Genomic DNA, 17,124 nt, shown 5'->3' with positions numbered 1-17,124 from the left:
TCAAAAAACAAAACCCTGTAACTTGTGCTTCTCTGTTCCCATAGGTTTGTGGACACAGGCGAGATGGTGGAGACCTTCCCTTATAGAACCAAAGCACTTTTTGCATTTGAGGAAATAGACGGGGTGGACGTTTGTTTCTTTGGGATGCATGTCCAGGAGTACGGCTCAGAGTGCCCCTTTCCAAATACCAGGTAGAACTACAGGGAAAAAAGAGAGAATCGCGCATGCATGTTTTTCTCAGTTTATTTTGGTACTTTGTGTGTTGCTCTTTGATTCAATTCTCCATGTTTTCTTTGCAGACGGGTTTACATATCATACCTCGACAGTATTCACTTCTTCAGGCCCCGTGCGCTAAGGACTGCAGTTTACCATGAGATCCTGATCGGCTACCTGGAGTATGTGAAGAAACTGGGGTAGGTTGAGAGTAACTGTACACAATTTCAAGCTAATGCTGCAAGTATCATTCCTGCAAGTGGCTGAACGCTCTTGTTGCCCTCAGGTATGTGATGGGTCACATCTGGGCCTGCCCACCCAGTGAAGGAGATGACTACATTTTTCACTGCCACCCTGCTGACCAGAAGATCCCCAAACCCAAGAGGCTCCAGGAGTGGTACCGAAAGATGCTGGACAAGGCGTTCGCTGAGAGGATCCTGCATGACTACAAGGTCAGAAAATGATCACATCGACTACAGTGGGATGTCGGATGCCTTACCATATTACTGTATAGATTAGATTTATTTTAAATGTCACGCTGATTATCATATTATTTTGGTTTAGTATGCATACAGTGTTATCTTGATCCTTTCTGTTTACTGTTGGTGGGTAGGCGATGATTTAGTTTGTTTACTGTTGCTTGATATCATCGTATTAACCGGATTCTTTCATAAAGAGATGGCGGTTCACTGTCTCACATGTCTGAATGATGAGCAGCCGTGGGAAGTAAATGGAATACATGGAGCGGTGCTTCGTAATTATGATTCAAAAAAGGGTAACTGTATTCTGTAACAGCTACAGAAAGAAAAGACGTAATCAGATTTCCTAAAAGCAGAACAGGAAAACATTTTGCTTTGAAGTGGTCTAATCTAATGATTTTCATCTTTCAACTAACACACAAAAAAGCCTAATGGGATTAGATTAGAGTTAAACTTTACTTGACATATTGACATAGACTGTTTTTAAGTATTCCAATAGTATTGTCTATAAGGCCCTTTTCAAAATCATATTATTAATATGCTTTGAACCATCCTTTCAGTCTCTGCCAAGGAGACAAACAGAAGTTATCAGCATGTCGCTGTGTCCGGTCCAAACGTGTGCAGTAAAGGAGGGCTCCCCCTTGTGTTTGCTATAGTTTATTGTAAAAAGTAGGAGAACAGAAACTACAACCCTAAAACAATCTATAGCTTAGGCTAATCTTTACTGTATGCTTTAGGACTGACATGTTTATTTTACCTTTGGAATTGGTCGTAAAAGGCTGCTGAAAGTTTTAAATTGTACTTTATGAAACTTCCAGACATTTCCTTTAAGAGTTGTGTTACTATCTTGCCTGATGGAAGTCTTGTGCATTTGGGTTCAGGACATTTTCAAACAGGCAACCGAAGACCGGCTGACCAGTGCCAATGAGCTGCCGTACTTTGAGGGCGACTTTTGGCCCAATGTGCTGGAGGAGAGCATCAAGGAGCTGCAGCAGGAGGAGGAAGAGAGGAAGAAGGAGGAGAACACGGCCTCCTGTGAGACACCAGAGGTGAGTTAGATGGACAAGCGGCTTGAACATGTTGAAATGGGTTTTTATGAAAGGAAAGGATTATGCAAAAATCAACAGCCTGGTGCTTGGGCTTCTGTTTCAACCCAGATTTTATCATCCTCAAGTCCTCATTATATAAAAGCTTTCAGCAGTCATTCAGGCATTGTGTAACCACTGAACTTAATTGCGTAACCTCATCTTGTCTCTCTGAACCTTCGTGTCCATCTATTTCAAGGGGGCACAAGCTGACAGCAAAAATGCCAAAAAGAAGAATAACAAGAAAACCAACAAAAACAAGAGCAGCGTCAGCCGAGCCAATAAGAAAAAGCCTGGGATGCCGAATGTAGCCAATGACCTGTCCCAGAAGCTCTACGCCACCATGGAGAAACATAAGGAGGTGAGAAACCCGAACGACTGAATCAATCCACTTTCATGCAACATTACAGCACTTGATACTTTTAAGCGAAGCTGGTAGGTTTAATAGGTGACCAAATAGTTGCACAGAACAGGTTCTTTCTCATTAATGCACATCTTAGAGGTACATCTAGGCACCAAAGTACCCCAGCACACAACAGAACCCATTGGCTTTAGAGCAGTGCAGATACTTAAATCCCATGTAGGAGGGACCACCTACATGGGATGGACTGAGACTTTGTCCTTACAACTAACACATTTCTCCTCCTTTTCTACTACCAGGTGTTTTTTGTAATCCACCTCCATGCCGGGCCAGTCATTAACACCCTGCCACCCATTATGGACCCCGACCCCCTGTTGACCTGTGACCTGATGGATGGTCGGGATGCCTTTCTGACTTTGGCCAGGGACAAGCACTGGGAGTTCAGCTCACTGAGAAGATGCAAATGGAGCACGATGTGCATGTTGGTGGAGCTGCACAACCAAGGCCAGGACCGCTTTGTGTACACCTGCAATGAGTGCAAGCACCACGTAGAGACTCGCTGGCACTGCACCGTCTGTGAGGTAGGAATAAGGACACTACCTATATCTTTTGAAATTTTTGTCTGTATTAGTTCTGAATTAAATGTTAACCTTAACGTGGTCTTCCTTAACTTTCATCAGGACTATGACCTATGCATTAACTGCTACAACGCTAAGGGCCACGAGCACCATATGGTTAAGTGGGGCCTTGGTCTAGACGATGACAGCAACGGTGCGGGTGGAGAGGCCTCCAAGAGCCCTCAGGAGAGCCGCCGTCTCAGCATCCAGCGCTGCATCCAGTCCCTGGTCCATGCCTGCCAGTGCCGCAATGCCAACTGCTCTCTTCCTTCATGCCAGAAGATGAAGAGGGTGGTTCAACACACCAAAGGCTGCAAGCGCAAGACCAATGGTGGCTGCCCTGTGTGCAAGCAACTCATCGCTTTGTGTTGTTATCACGCGAAGCACTGTCAGGAGAACAAGTGTCCTGTTCCCTTCTGCCTCAACATCAAGCACAAACTCCGTCAACAGCAGCTGCAGCACAGGCTCCAGCAGGCTCAAATGATGCGCCGGAGGATGGCCACCATGGCTGGAAGGGGTATGCCCATGCCATCTCCACCTACCTCAGCTGGCCCCGACACCCCCAACTCTGTGCAGCAGCCTAATACACCGCAGACACCCCAGCCCATGCCCAACCAGCCCCAACAACAGCAGCCACCAAACCCTGCCAATATGGCCCAAGGCTTCCCCAACAATGGCCGCAGCAGCCAGCCCCCAACACCGGTGCCGCAGGGCAAACCAGGGCCTCAGTCATCCCCTCTTCATCAGCAACAGTCACCTCTGCCTAACATGCCCCATCAACAGCATCCTCAGCAGCATCCTCAACAACAGCAGCAGCATCCTCAACAACAGCAGCAGCATCCTCAACAACAGCAGCAGCATCCTCAACAACAGCAGCAGCAGCATCCTCAACAGCAGCAGCAGCAACAGCAGCAGCAGCAGCAGCAACAGCAGCAGCAGCAACAGCAGCAGCAGCAGCAGCAGCAGCAGCAACAGCAGCAGCAACAACAACAACAACAGCAGCAGCAACAACAACAACAACAGCAGCAGCAACAACAACAACAACAGCAGCAGCCCCTGCTGGCAGCCCTTAAGGTGGCAAGACAGATCGAGATGGTCGCCAAGGCGAAACAACATCAACAGCAACAACATCAACAGCAGCAACAACAACAGAATTATACCATGAATGGGATGCCCATGAACCACCCTCGAATGATGGGGCCCATGCAGGGTCAGATGCAGATGATGCAGGGGCCACGGGGCCCCCAGGTGATGCAGGCTATGCAGCAGGGTCAATGGGGTCCAGGGATGCAGAATCCCCAGGGCCATCAGCCACAGGTCCCTCCTCAACAGGGCCCTATGGGCCCTCAGCAGGCTCAGGGAGCACCCATACCCCAGCAGAACCAGCTCATGCAGAGGCCCATGATGCCCCAGCAACAAGGTCTCCAAATGACTGGGGTCATGCCTCCACAGGGGCCCTCACAGCAAGGCATGACACCACAGCAGCAAAACATGCCACGAGGGATTCCTGGTAACATTGCGCCGAGTGCCCTGCAGGAATTACTGCGCACTCTCAAATCTCCCAGCTCCCCACAGCAGCAACAGCAGGTCCTCAACATCCTCAAGTCCAATCCCCACCTCATGGCCGCTTTCATTAAACAGAGGACAGCAAAGTACCAGGCCACCCAGCCGCAGCAACAGCAGCAGAGCGCACAGGCCATGCTGGGGTCTCAGGCAGGAATGCAGGCCATGGCAGCCATGGCAAACCAAGTGCAGAGGCCAGTGATGGCACCTCAGCAGCAGCAGCAGCCTCCTCAGCAGGCAGGGCCCCAGGGCATGGCAACCATGGGCCCCCAAGGCCAGATGATGAATGCTGCTCAAAACGGCAATCCCCAACTGTACCGCAGACAGCAGCTGCTCAGGATGCAGCAGATGCAGCAGCAGCAGCAGCAGCAGCAGCAGCAGCAGCAGGGAGGCATGCCTCAGGGCCACGGTCAGTTCCCCCAACAGCAGACAGGGCCAGCAAGCTACTCCCAGCTCCGTATGCAGCAGCAAATGGCTATGCAAGGTGGTGGGGGGCCTATGGGACAGCTCCCTCCCACATCTCAAATGGGTCAACCTGGCATGGGCATGGATGGGCCCCAGAACCTTATCCAGCAGCGCATGCTTCAGCAACAGCAGCAGCAGATGTTAAAGCAGCAGATGGGCTCTCCAGCACAGGCTAACTCGATGAGTCCACAGCCTCACATGCTCCAAAGCCAAGCCCAGGGAGGAGCTCACTTACCTGGCAAGACAATGGCAAACACCCTGGGAAACCAAGTACGCTCCCCAGCCCCAGTGCAATCGCCCCGTCCGCCTTCACAGCAGCCCCCGCATTCCAGTCCATCCCCGAGGATACAGCTCCAGCCCTCACCTCAACACGGTGCCCTCCACTCCAGCTCTCCCCACCCCAGCCTTGGAGGCCCAATGTCGGGGTCCATGGAGCAGGGACACATGGGAACACCGGAGCAGAGTGCCATGCTCCCGCAACTCAACACACCAAACAGAGGGGGGTTGAGTAATGACATGGGTATGGTGGGTGACACGACGGGAGACACGCTGGAGAAATTTGTTGAAGGATTGTAGCATTTTGGGACAGAAGAAAGGCCTTGTTCTGTTTTCAGCTGAGAATTTTTTTGTACTTGCTGGTGTAAAAAGCTAAAAGAAATACAAACAAATGAGTCATACGAGGCCTACAGACTGTGAACTTTCCTTAAACCAAGGGACTGCTTTTTCTTCCAACACAGTGAGAGTGATTTAATACTTGCTGTTAAAAAGAAGACAACAAAGACACAAAGAATATATTTTTTGGTTCAGACCAGCCATGCAAGAATTTGCCCTGGTCTTGGTGTTTTAATTTGTTTTTCATTTGTTATGCTCTGGTATTGACTTTTTTTAAACAAAACTTCTCAAAACAAAAAATATTTCATTTTATTATTCAATTATTTTTTTTTTTTTGTACCTTTGCAGATTAATATGGTATTTGTGTTGAGAAGACTGTAAAATTATTTTGTCTGGGAATTGTTTTTGCCAGGTTTCACCTCTTGCTCAGTTTCTCTGTTCCTGGATAATTTATTCTAATATGCCATTTTTCAAAAGGACTGCCTTTGGGAAAGCCTTAATTTCTTTCCTGTTTGCAGAGTCTATGGGAGATAAATGTATTTGTATAGATCTAGGAACTATTGCACACACCCAAACACAGAAGGCAGGTGTAAGAGAAACCTGTCTTGAAGCTTGTTAATGTTCACAGGTGCCGGAATGTTCTTTTTAGGCCTGGGCCCAGTATTTGTCTTGCTTCGTCTTTCCCTCGGTCAAAAGAAATTTTCATCAAGTCCTGAACCTCTTTTGCCTGTGGTGGGAAATTAACTTGTTTGACTGCTGATTTGTGTTCAGAGAGGGTTTTGTGCATCATTTTCTCTATTGCATTAAACTTGAATTGATGAACTATTCTCTAATGTAAATCATGCAGCTAGACAGTACTGTAAATATGCAGAAAATAAGAATGAAATCACTGTACAAACTGGTTCAAATGGCTCATTTCGTACTTATATACCATATTGTTAAATAAACCTGTGTGCCACAGACTCTGCTTTTTATGTTTCTGTTTGGAAAGAACTGTTCTGGTAAGAGTTTTAATTATAAATGAATCTGCAGATGAATCTAAATTATTTGATTCAGTCATTCAGTGTATACAATACTAGAAAAAGTAAAAATCAGTTTCCTAGAGTTCAAAGTGATGATTTTGAAGGAAATGCTCCAACTTCCACATTTGAGAAGCTGGAACCATCGAACGAACGTTTAACATTTTTTGTTTGGCACAATTACTCCCAGCAATTAATCATATCAAAATACATATATAGTCCTAATGTATTGGGATATTTTCATATTTTTATTTGTTTATCCTAATTAACAGTTTGACCTTGACGGGCAAATTAAGAACTGAAATGACAACCTCAAAAAATGGAGGGTACAAAATAAGACTATATAAATACTTACGGTATTACTACGGGTTTTTCCACACATATCGACGAACCTAAACCGTGCACTTAAAGTACTTTTATACATGAGATCATTTACAAATCAACAGTCATTTCCGCTTTTCATCAGGCAGTGTAATGGACGCCCCCACTGACGTCATCACAAGGCGCAAGTCACGGGTCCTAACTGTAGTGCGCTCGTCCCGGCGTGTGTTCCACGGTCAATCGAGCTGTCTCCTCTTCTCGTCCCCCCCTCTGTCATCATGTCCCGTTGCCTCGCGCTAGCTCGGTTCGCCTTGGGTTCCTCTCAGAGGGTCAACTCACGACTAACGGTTTGTGCACGAGGGCTGAGCAGCGGAATTACCTCGCGCTCCCTCACTGGAGGTAAGCTGTGTTTGTTAGCTTAGCCGGCTAGCTGGAAACATGTCAATGCCGCAGCTTTCAGCCCAAGCAGTTGACTCCTGGTGTCCTCAGACCTGCAGGTTGGACAGCAGCAGCAGAGGTGGAGCAGTCGGCCCGGAGTGTGGAGCTCCCAGCGGTCCTGCCTCGGCTTCAGCCAACAGTCGTACTACAGCACCCAGGAGGCCGAGAAAGAGCCAGAGAAAGAGCCCGAAGAGGAGCCTCTGCACACCATCATCAGTGATACGGAGTCTGTTCAAGGTGCTGCAGACACACTTCTGCTTTGATGTCAGGGTGAAGCTGATCATTTGTTAGATTTAAGATGATCTGAATCTTGCTATTTCCCCTGAACCCTGCAGGTAGCCTGTCCAAACATGAATTTAAGGCTGAGACGAAAAAGCTTTTGGACATTGTTGCCAGGTCCTTGTACTCGGAGAAAGAGGTGTGTGTGTGTGTGTGTGTGTGTGTGTGAGTGTGAGTGAGTGAGTGAGTGAGACTATAACTTTTCTCCTCTTCCACGTCCCACCAGGTGTTCATCAGGGAGTTGATCTCCAACGGCAGTGACGCTCTGGAAAAACTGCGCCATAAACTGATGACAGCAGGCGGAGAAACTGCTCAGATGGAGATCCACCTTCAGACCGATGGTGCCAAGGGAACCTTCACCATTCAGGTATATATATTATATACTGTGTGTGTATATATATATATATATATATATATATATATATATATATATACCCACCCAAGACTGAGTCACATGTGCAGTCTGCATGAAATATGTTTGATTGGTGTTATCCTTTTTCAGTTAAACAAGCAGCATTATAGACACTGCGTGGACACAATATAAAAATATGTCACCGTTTTTTTCAACACCATGAAATACACACTTTTACATTCATCCAATATATTACGCAGCATAAAAATGCTGCATTGACCCAAAAGAAAGAAAAACAGAAAAAGTTGTTTTAAAAACAACTTAAAATAAGAATGCTCCTTATTTTAATAAATGTTATTCTCTACAAAATGTTGTGTATTTATTGTAATTAGATGCAAAATAGAACCGTGGAAGTATTTAAAAGTAAAGCAAAAATTTAGAAACTGCTTTGTGGGTTCTGCTTTTGTTTCCATTGTTCTCTGCCTGATTTTGGGATGAGTTTCTGGAGCTAACAGCAGTAATCATCATTTTACTATTTCCTCTGTATCAACCAACTAATACTATTCTAAAGAAGAAGAATGGAGCTAACATATATGTCTAGGCCTTCACTAGTCTGGCAGAAATTGGGATACAAGATTGTAGAATAAAATAATCACAATGTGTTATATCGCACCCTTTCACGCTCATTCAACTATAAGCGGTCATTGCAAAGCACCCCATGAATGTTACAGCATAGAATGAAGCTGCTGATTATTGGTTCTTTATGTTGAATCACAAACAAAGGAAGAAAATGAGTTTAACTGACAAAGAACAGAGTAATATGTCACATAAAGGTCATAGTGTGGTACATCTTAAAACAAAAACTCAGAGTACATGCACTCCTTCTCCAGCGGCGCCCCTCTCTTGACTTGACTTACTTAAAGTTATGGTAGTTCGTCCTCAGTGTGCTGATCTGTCAGTTAATGAAGGATTCCGATAAAAAGGGCTTCTGGTGAACTCTGGCTCCTTGTGTGATGTTGATATAGACGCCACCTGGTGGATGAATATTGTACAACATGCTATAGTGATTTCAATGAGTGACGAGTCTCTGTCCTCCTAACAGGACACAGGAGTGGGGATGAACCAGGAGGAGCTGGTAGCCAACCTGGGGACCATCGCGCGTTCCGGATCCAAGGTGATCTTTCAAAGACTCGTGTGTTTATATATCTATGAATGTCGCACTTGACTTTTATCTATAATGTATCCTCCTCATTCTGTTCCTCTCTTCGTCACACCGCAGGCCTTTTTGGACGCCCTGCAGAACCAGGCGGAGGCCAGCAGCACCATTATCGGTCAGTTCGGGGTGGGGTTCTACTCTGCCTTCATGGTGGCCGACCGCGTTGAAGTCTACTCTCGGTCCGCCGAGCCTGACGCGCCGGGATACAAGTGGTCCTCAGATGGGTGAGAAGGAGGGAGGGTTGATCGACGTTTCAGAACAAAGAGTTCTGCGTAGTGACTACAACCAAGTGTGATAATCGCACATTCTTCTGTCTCCGTCAGCTCTGGGGTTTTTGAGATCGCCGAAGCCAGCGGCGTTCAACGGGGAACAAAGATCGTGCTGCACTTCAAAGACGACTGCAAGGAGTTTTCCTCTGAGGACAGAGTGAAAGGTATGACTGCCGGAGCGATAAAACGCGTTCGTGTAGCATCACTCCCATGTGCTCACGAGCTGTGTCTCTTTCAGAGGTTGTAACGAAGTACAGCAACTTCGTCGGCTTCCCCATCTTCCTGAACGGACGGAGGCTCAACACTCTGCAGGTGAGCCTCTCTAATAGAGACAATACTGACCTACCTTTCTGCACACATTGGCACCATTCTAAGTGCAATATTTTCTACCAGGGTGGCTGCTGTAATTGATGATACTTCACTTTCGCTGACATGTTAATATTGTGCCTCTATTGTGCATCACTGCTACAACACATGCTTTGACATTTATGTCCGTGGGATCTTTTCTTTCTAAATGAATTGCTGTGTGGCCTCTTGTCTCCCATCAGGCCTTGTGGATGATGGAGCCGAAGGAGATTAGCGACTGGCAGCACGAGGAGTTCTACCGCTACGTCGCTCAGGCCTACGACAAGCCTCGCTACACGCTGCACTACCGCGCCGACGCCCCGCTCAACATCCGCAGCATCTTCTACGTCCCGGACTCGGTGAGTTTATTTTGACGAGCAAAACTCTCACCAGCCTCTTTCCATGCTCGACCTGTATTGAAGATCATGTTATGCGTTTTTCTCCCCTAACAGAACATGTTTTCCGGTGGTAGTGAGTATCTACGTTTACTAAGAATAAGTTATTTTGTCAACAGAAGCCGAGCATGTTTGACGTGAGCAGGGAGATGGGCTCCAGCGTGGCTCTGTTCAGCAGGAAGATCCTGATCCAGACCAAAGCCACGGACATCTTGCCCAAGTGGCTTCGCTTCCTCCGAGGTCTGGACCCCACCCTAAGAAGCTCCACAAGTGTTTTTCACGTTTCAGTGCTGGGCTAAGTGTGTGTGTGTGTGTGTGTGTGTGTGTGTGTGTGTGTGTGTGTGTGTGTGTGTGTGTGTGTGTGTGTGTGTGTAGGTGTGGTGGACAGTGAGGACATCCCATTGAATCTGAGCAGAGAGCTGCTGCAGGAGAGCGCCCTCATCAGGTACAACACACTTCTGTCTTCACCGTGTTTTCTTATGCTTTTACATAACATCTACATTTTCAGGAATATTTAAATATGAATTCAAAATGCATTTCTCAGTTCTTTTAACTGTCATTTTTACTTCCCTGTGGCTTCAGGAAGCTCCGTGACGTTTTGCAGCAGAGGGTGATCCGCTTCCTGCTGGACCAGAGCAAGAAGGAGCCTGAGAAGTACAACAAGTTCTTTGAGGACTACGGCCTCTTCATGAGGGAGGGCATCGTCACCACGCAGGAACAAGACGTCAAGGTGACTTGGAGAATGCAAACGGCTGATTACAGATGTGATTGTGGTATCTTGACTGTGGACCCTCCTTCCTGTCTGTGCAGGAGGACATTGCTAAGCTGTTGAGGTTTGAGTCTTCAGCCCTGCCGGCGGGTCAGCACACCAATCTGATGGAGTACTCCTCCCGCATGAAGGCGGGCACGCGCAACATCTACTACCTGTGCGCGCCCAACCGCCATCTTGCACAGCACTCTCCCTACTATGAGGCCATGAAACAGAAAGACATGGAGGTAGTGATCAAAACTTCGATACGATAAGGAATCCATCGGCACTTTCGATATGAGAAAGAAGTCCAGAAAACATATGTTTTGTCACGTCTCTCGTGTCCGTCCAGGTGCTGTTCTGCTACGAGCAGTTCGACGAGCTCACCCTGCTCCACCTCCGCGATTTTGACCAGAAGAAGGTGATCTCGGTGGAGACGGACATCGTGGTGGATCACTACAAAGAGGAGAAGTTTGAAGACAGCAAGCCCGGTGAGCTCCGCTCTCACACCTCCAGTGTAGCACGACACCCGTCACGGCTGTAGTCTTGACTCCGGTTTATCGCCTTTTCTCTCCCGCAGCCTCCGAGCGTCTGACGCAGGAGCAAGCAGACGACCTGCTGTCCTGGATGAAGAACGCTTTGGGCCCCCGAGTCACCAACATAAAGGTAAAGATAAGAGTAATGCTGAGTCAAAGCCTTAAATGTGTTGAAATCGTCTCAGTCGTGAATTCAAACTAGTTTTTTTTTTCGTGTCACTTTGCATAATGCATGTTTTTTTTCCCTCATCCGCCCCGTAGCTGACTCCTCGGCTAGACACCCACCCAGCTATGATCACAGTGCTGGAAATGGGAGCTGCGCGACACTTCCTCCGCACCCAGCAGCTGGCTCGCACCCCCGAGGAGAGAGCTCAGATACTGCAGCCCACACTGGAGATCAATGCAGGGTGAGAAAGAGTGTGTGTGTATGTTACTAGATGGAATAAAATAAAAGCCAGTTGGCATTACTGTGTCCAGCTCTCACTTCCTTGTACTTCTTTTTCTAACAGACATGATCTGATCAAGAAGTTGCAGGCACTGAAGGACACAAACTCTGAACTGGCCGGTCTGTTACTGGAACAGGTACTGTGGGTTGTTAAGAGCTGCGTGTGGAAAACATGTTCATCTTTGTTTTCTGATCTGCCTGATGTCTTTAAGTTCAGGATAATGTACAACACATTCATACTGTTTCTCCTCTGACACTTAGTGGAAATGACTTCCTGCACAGACGTTTCACACTTTAAAGCTGCTCCCGGGAGGCTTTTAATTTGAAACGTGCAGGAAGTCTTCAGTTATTAACAACAGCATTCTGGGGAAAAACACAAGACTCGTAACCAACTTTGTCTCTTTGTCTGTTTTTTGCAGATCTATGATAACGCCATGATCACAGCAGGCCTGAACGATGACCCCCGACCGATGATTTCCCGCCTTAATGACCTGCTGACTAAAGCTCTGGAGAAGCACTGAGAGCCAACGTGAGCGGTTACAGACGGACTCGGTTTTGATGACGGTGGCTTGTGAAGCATTTACAGGCGGACAAAGCTGGAGAACTGCAGGCCTTGTTCATCTGGAGCCATAAAATACCGTCAACCCCCCCCCCCCCGGAGTATTTCATTATGAGAGCACATAAATGCTTCAAAAGCACAGCTGGCGTGAGGATGAACTGCTGGAAGCGTCTCCGTAAACACTTGTATGTGTTTAGCACTATTTCATCAATCCATGTCGTCCACATGGATGAACACCAGCCGCAAACAAAACAAGCCGAGAAACAAAACGAGAGTGTGGAAGTAAATCTGATTTCTCTTGATGTATTCTGTAACAGCTTTATAGTGAAGTGTGGATTAGAGCTTTGAAACGATAAGATGTCCTCACTGCTAATTAGAGCCGTTAAACTGTTATAAACCCTCCAATATCCATGTTTTTCACATTATTTAATATTTTGTTGGCTTGCGGTTCCAGAAGCTGAAGACCTGAAGGTATATTTCATGTAATTGTTTTTGAACTGTCAAATAAACTGTTTAATGTAAATCAGTGTATGAGCTGCAAATGTGACTGGTGATTCTCATCAGGCGTCATTGAATCTAATAAAATGCTTTTTATTTTATGTAGCTGTTGACGTCCTGTGTACATTATCATTAAGATGAGTAAACATACCAAGACGGAGCTTCTTGAAAATACAATTTTACTGCATTTCAAAAGGAACATGACATCTCTTTTGTGAGGGCGGAAAGACGAGCTGAACCGCACGTCGTCCTCCAGTCTGACGCAGAATATTTTTAGAGAGGGATTGGCAAGTTCAAAGGCGAGAGTTCAAGTGAGGTGATTCTGTGGTTTCTATGCGAGCGTCCCAGCGCTGTCCGTCCATTTAAACCACATCGGGGCCTTTTTTTTTAACCCGTCACACCGGCCCAGGCCTCCTCTCCACTGTGAGCCTGCTCCAGGTCTCCACTCCCGACCGTCTGTCAAGATTCACAAATTCCAGCTGAATGTCAGGACAGCTTGTCGATGTTGGCGAGGAAACGTTTTGCCCACCATTCATCCAGATCTATAGGAACGAACTCTGGAAAAAGAATCAAAAAGATTAAAAGTCTGCTGGCATTTGAGTTTCAGGGTCATTACAGCCTAAACCAGTTGAAATATGCAGAGAACATTTCGCAACCATTTTTTTTTTGTGTCCTAAAGTAATGACAAACATTGAATAGCAGTAGATACATTTATAATATATGTACAAATATATAAAAATAGAGAACGAGACATGCCTTGGTACTAAGTTAAGTCGTTTTTGTTGGTGATATTTTAGTTTTGACGCTGATAGGAGCTGACCGTGAGCCAGTGTGTATTTACAATACTGAGTGTTTGTCGCCCTCCGGTGGTCACGGTGAGAAACTGCAACATTAAGTTAAATTCGTAGCTAACAAACTGGTTTATAATATCTCGTTTGTTATTTCAAAAGGTGAAATCAGTAGGTCTACAGAGAAACGTATATAAATCCATTGTGTTCTCATGCGGTCAGTTACAGATTAAAACGACGTAATACGGTATTTATATTTAGAACGACCGTTTGAATCATTTGAGGTAATAACGGAATCCCAAGTCACACGCTGCCCTCTGGTGGTTACAATGAGGAACTGCAATGTGTATATCAATTAAGCTAACGCCAATACAGCAGTTGTAGCGTACTTTCAAAATAAGGTGAAGAAAATGAAAACAAATAATTTCTTTATGAATAAGCTTTCTAAATCTGCCTTTTTATACGACGTTTGATCATGGTATCCTATACTATGGCATTGACCTATGAGTTTTTCAAAATTTGATATGACATACTATATTAACACCTTATTTAATGATACGTTATGATTTCTACTTTGACTTTATATAGTATAACTTTTTACTATACGATTTTTTTTGAAACTTCTTTTCACATGACTTTCAACACTATAGCTACGGTCGTAAAGTCAAACAATTACCTCCTGCCGTGTATTCCTAAACATTTTCCTTGAATTCGAAGGAAAAGGTAACAAGGTCAAGGAAGTATGTGAAGGAGAATTCTTAAGGATTTAGGAAAAGACAACTGTGGCACTCAAAGAATCCGACACTACAACAAAGAAGGACTACAAAAGTGCAACGGAAATATGGCCCCATGAAATCTTCAAAGCTACAGCATGCAGGCTATATAAACAGAGCCTTTCTGACAGACTGCTTCCTTCATGGTGTGTGAAGCAGAGAACCCGGAGGTCCTTCCTTCCTGCTACTGATACATTTAACAATTAACACCGTTTCCAGTAGAAACTGACAATTCATTAATGTGCAATATCAATGAAACTATTCAATATGAATATTTCCTTTGTGCAATAATGTAGATTCAATTGTTCGGTTATATTTTGCTGTTTAACAGTTAAATAACGTCAAACAAAATGGTTATCACGGTCTATTCATCAACACAAATCCCATGTTTTTGACATTCTAACTATACTATGACTTTTGCGGAAAAAAAAATAAAAGTCAGTGCTATACTATGACTTTATTATAACTTTTTTGGACATACTATTTTTTTATTTACACTATACTATAACTTTTCATGGCATATTATAACATGACATCTTTTGTGACTTTATGACATACTACACTATGACCATTTTATAGCATACTATACTATTACACTTTTTGGTGGTTTTTCTCTAACATTCTACTGTGACTTTTATATGGCATACTATATGACATGTATTGGGCCTTTCTCATGGCTTACTATACTATGACTTTTTTTCATCACGTACTACACTATGAATATTTTATGACATGCTATATTATGACATTTTAGTGACTGTTTTATGGCATACTATACCATGACTTTTTAATAATATATTTATTAATGGCATACTGTACTGGGACATTTGATGACATACTGTACTATGACTTTTCATGGCATATTGTAATAGGACATCCTTTATGACATGCTATAACATGACTTTTCTATATCATAATACAAAATGACTTTTTGCGACATACTATACTATGACTTTATTCTTACAAATTCCCCCCTGGGAATGAATAAAGTATATCTCTATCCATCTTATTCTAGCATACTATAACTTTTTTTTAAAGAGAAGTCCGTTTTGTACTGGGAGCCAATGAAGTTATTTCAGGACCAAAACAACATGTTCAAATTTGTGTGAGGACTCATTTTATTTAAGCTTGAGCTTACTGACTGTTTAAATAGAGTTAAAGTAGTCGAACCTGTTTGAGATGAATACATGAACCAGTTTCTGAGAGTCAGTTGGAGATGTGAATGCTCGATGACATTCATTATAAAAATCTCTTATTACATTCTTTATCAATTAATATACTATAACTTTGAGGACTTTTTCCATACTATGCATTTTGAAATGATTTTTAATTACATTTTTTATGCCATACTGTGACATCCTATACTATGAAATATTTTTGTAACACAGTAGAGACCATAGTGTTTGACCATCAGACAATGTTAAGAAACACATGAATGAATGAATGAAGTGGCCATTCATCCCGTTTATCGTGCAAGGAAAAAATTGATTTCCTCGAAAGACTGGTTGTGTAAGATTGTCATGTTGGCTACACTTGTGTGTTCAGTGCTGGCTGTAGAAGAATTTTCATTATTATCTGCATATGCTAAGAACACCAATAATCCAAAACTGAACCGTACAGACCTCACACATGTGTCAACAAAGTTGGCAAAACTCATGTAGACCACGAGGAGAGAGGCTTGTGACCTCTGCTGGCTTCCCTCCAGCTGGACGGATCAGAAGCAGGTCCACTAATCCTTGGTTGGCATAAACCAATGCAACCTATTAACAGTAGGTCTTTGGGCTGTTGTCATCAGACAAAATAACAACTAAAGAAAATGAAGAATTCACCACTACTTCAAACAAAACCTTCATGAAACACCCGTGTCAAAGCACATGTCCTGTAGATGCTTTACATTGACATATTTGGACATGAAAATCTTGTTTAGTTACGCCGTAACCATTAAAATGCACATGAATGCGAGGAGGACTGTGGGGAGGAGGAGAAGCTGTACTCACTGTCCATGTGCAGGCTTGGAGTGGTTTCTTTGTACTGGACTGCTCCCTGGACCTCCTCTGGCCCCTGCTGCACCACCTCCTGCCAGGCTAAAAACACAACGACTCGGTCAGCACATCTACTACTAATACTTATAAGCTAATATACAGTATGTTGACACTTGAAGACATCCCTTTGGGCTCTGGGAAAATTTGGGGCATTTTTTTCCAGTTTTTCCAGCTAATCAATTAATCAAAAATAATCTCAAGAAGCAGATTAATCCATTACAATTATTATTATTACAGCTAAAATAAGCATTAGCTGCAACAGAGCCTGTGCAGGAGCCAGGATTCAACATAGTTGATTTATAGTTATAATAAATAATGATAATCTGAACCCAAGAACATAGTATTAAAAATGTAATTAGTGGGTAATGGCAAATTGTATCTACCAAGTTAAAATCGTCTGCACCCCAGTGTCACAACCACAGCAAGAAACAAATAGTCCACAAGGCCAACTGCTTCAAAGGGCCTGCTTGCTACTCCTGCCACTCATTTGTATTTCAAAGAATGCACCATGTGGACTGCTCCCATGTAGTGTGTGTGTGTGTGTGTGTGTGTGTGTGTGTGAGAGATTGATTTGTATCTTTGGTAGCTGCCCTCAGGTCATGACTTTCAGAAAACCCTTGTTTATAGCATGTATTGAGTTATTTCAGAGAATGAATCAACCCTGAACAGCTCTCTTTCTCAACAGGGGGGGGGGGGGGGGGGGGGG

The 17,124-nt window shown here is 44.5% G+C and overlaps 3 protein-coding genes across 3 annotated transcripts in view; 2 read left to right on the top strand and 1 right to left on the bottom strand.

Moving 5' to 3' along the window:
* The window catches only part of crebbpb (CREB binding lysine acetyltransferase b), a 32,850-nt gene extending 26,493 nt beyond the window's left edge, over positions 1-6,357 (top strand). Inside the window, exons 25-32 of the mRNA XM_031877760.1 lie at positions 45-191; positions 300-413; positions 500-665; positions 1,574-1,741; positions 1,977-2,138; positions 2,438-2,719; positions 2,819-3,638; positions 3,867-6,357. Of these exons, the coding sequence (XP_031733620.1) occupies positions 45-191; positions 300-413; positions 500-665; positions 1,574-1,741; positions 1,977-2,138; positions 2,438-2,719; positions 2,819-3,638; positions 3,867-5,359 (3,352 nt within the window). The 3' untranslated portion in view covers positions 5,360-6,357. The remainder of the gene's footprint in view (positions 1-44; positions 192-299; positions 414-499; positions 666-1,573; positions 1,742-1,976; positions 2,139-2,437; positions 2,720-2,818; positions 3,639-3,866) is intronic.
* Positions 6,358-6,904: 547 nt separating this feature from the next.
* On the top strand, positions 6,905-12,920 carry trap1 (TNF receptor-associated protein 1). Its single transcript, XM_031877744.1, has 18 exons — positions 6,905-7,134; positions 7,225-7,410; positions 7,509-7,591; positions 7,679-7,819; positions 8,907-8,978; positions 9,084-9,244; positions 9,344-9,453; positions 9,528-9,601; positions 9,838-9,993; positions 10,149-10,269; positions 10,405-10,474; positions 10,612-10,759; positions 10,840-11,025; positions 11,130-11,268; positions 11,358-11,443; positions 11,575-11,720; positions 11,823-11,895; positions 12,178-12,920. Exons 1-18 carry the CDS (start codon positions 7,014-7,016, stop codon positions 12,277-12,279), a joined length of 2,175 nt encoding a protein of 724 aa, XP_031733604.1. The 5' UTR covers positions 6,905-7,013; the 3' UTR covers positions 12,280-12,920.
* Positions 12,921-12,977: 57 nt separating this feature from the next.
* The window catches only part of LOC116400090 (MAPK regulated corepressor interacting protein 2-like), a 6,699-nt gene continuing 2,552 nt past the window's right edge, over positions 12,978-17,124 (bottom strand). The window contains exons 4-5 of the mRNA XM_031877747.1: positions 16,374-16,460; positions 12,978-13,372 (exon numbers count right to left, since the gene is read on the bottom strand). Of these exons, the coding sequence (XP_031733607.1) occupies positions 13,302-13,372; positions 16,374-16,460 (158 nt within the window). The 3' untranslated portion in view covers positions 12,978-13,301. The remainder of the gene's footprint in view (positions 13,373-16,373; positions 16,461-17,124) is intronic.

Source organism: Anarrhichthys ocellatus, unplaced genomic scaffold (assembly GCF_004355925.1).
Source record: "Anarrhichthys ocellatus isolate YVR2014 unplaced genomic scaffold, GSC_Weel_1.0 scaffold146, whole genome shotgun sequence".
NCBI lineage: Eukaryota > Metazoa > Chordata > Actinopteri > Perciformes > Anarhichadidae > Anarrhichthys > Anarrhichthys ocellatus.
This window is presented reverse-complemented; position numbering and strand designations above follow the sequence as displayed.

Excerpts from the sequence above, each read along its gene's own strand:
- trap1 (XM_031877744.1), top strand. The coding sequence starts at position 7,014 with ATGTCCCGTTGCCTCGCGCTAGCTCGGTTCGCCTTGGGTTCCTCTCAG. Across the intron at positions 7,411-7,508 it reads TGATACGGAGTCTGTTCAAG|GTAGCCTGTCCAAACATGAA; the intron begins GTGCTGCAGACA and ends TGAACCCTGCAG. Across the intron at positions 8,979-9,083 it reads TCGCGCGTTCCGGATCCAAG|GCCTTTTTGGACGCCCTGCA; the intron begins GTGATCTTTCAA and ends GTCACACCGCAG.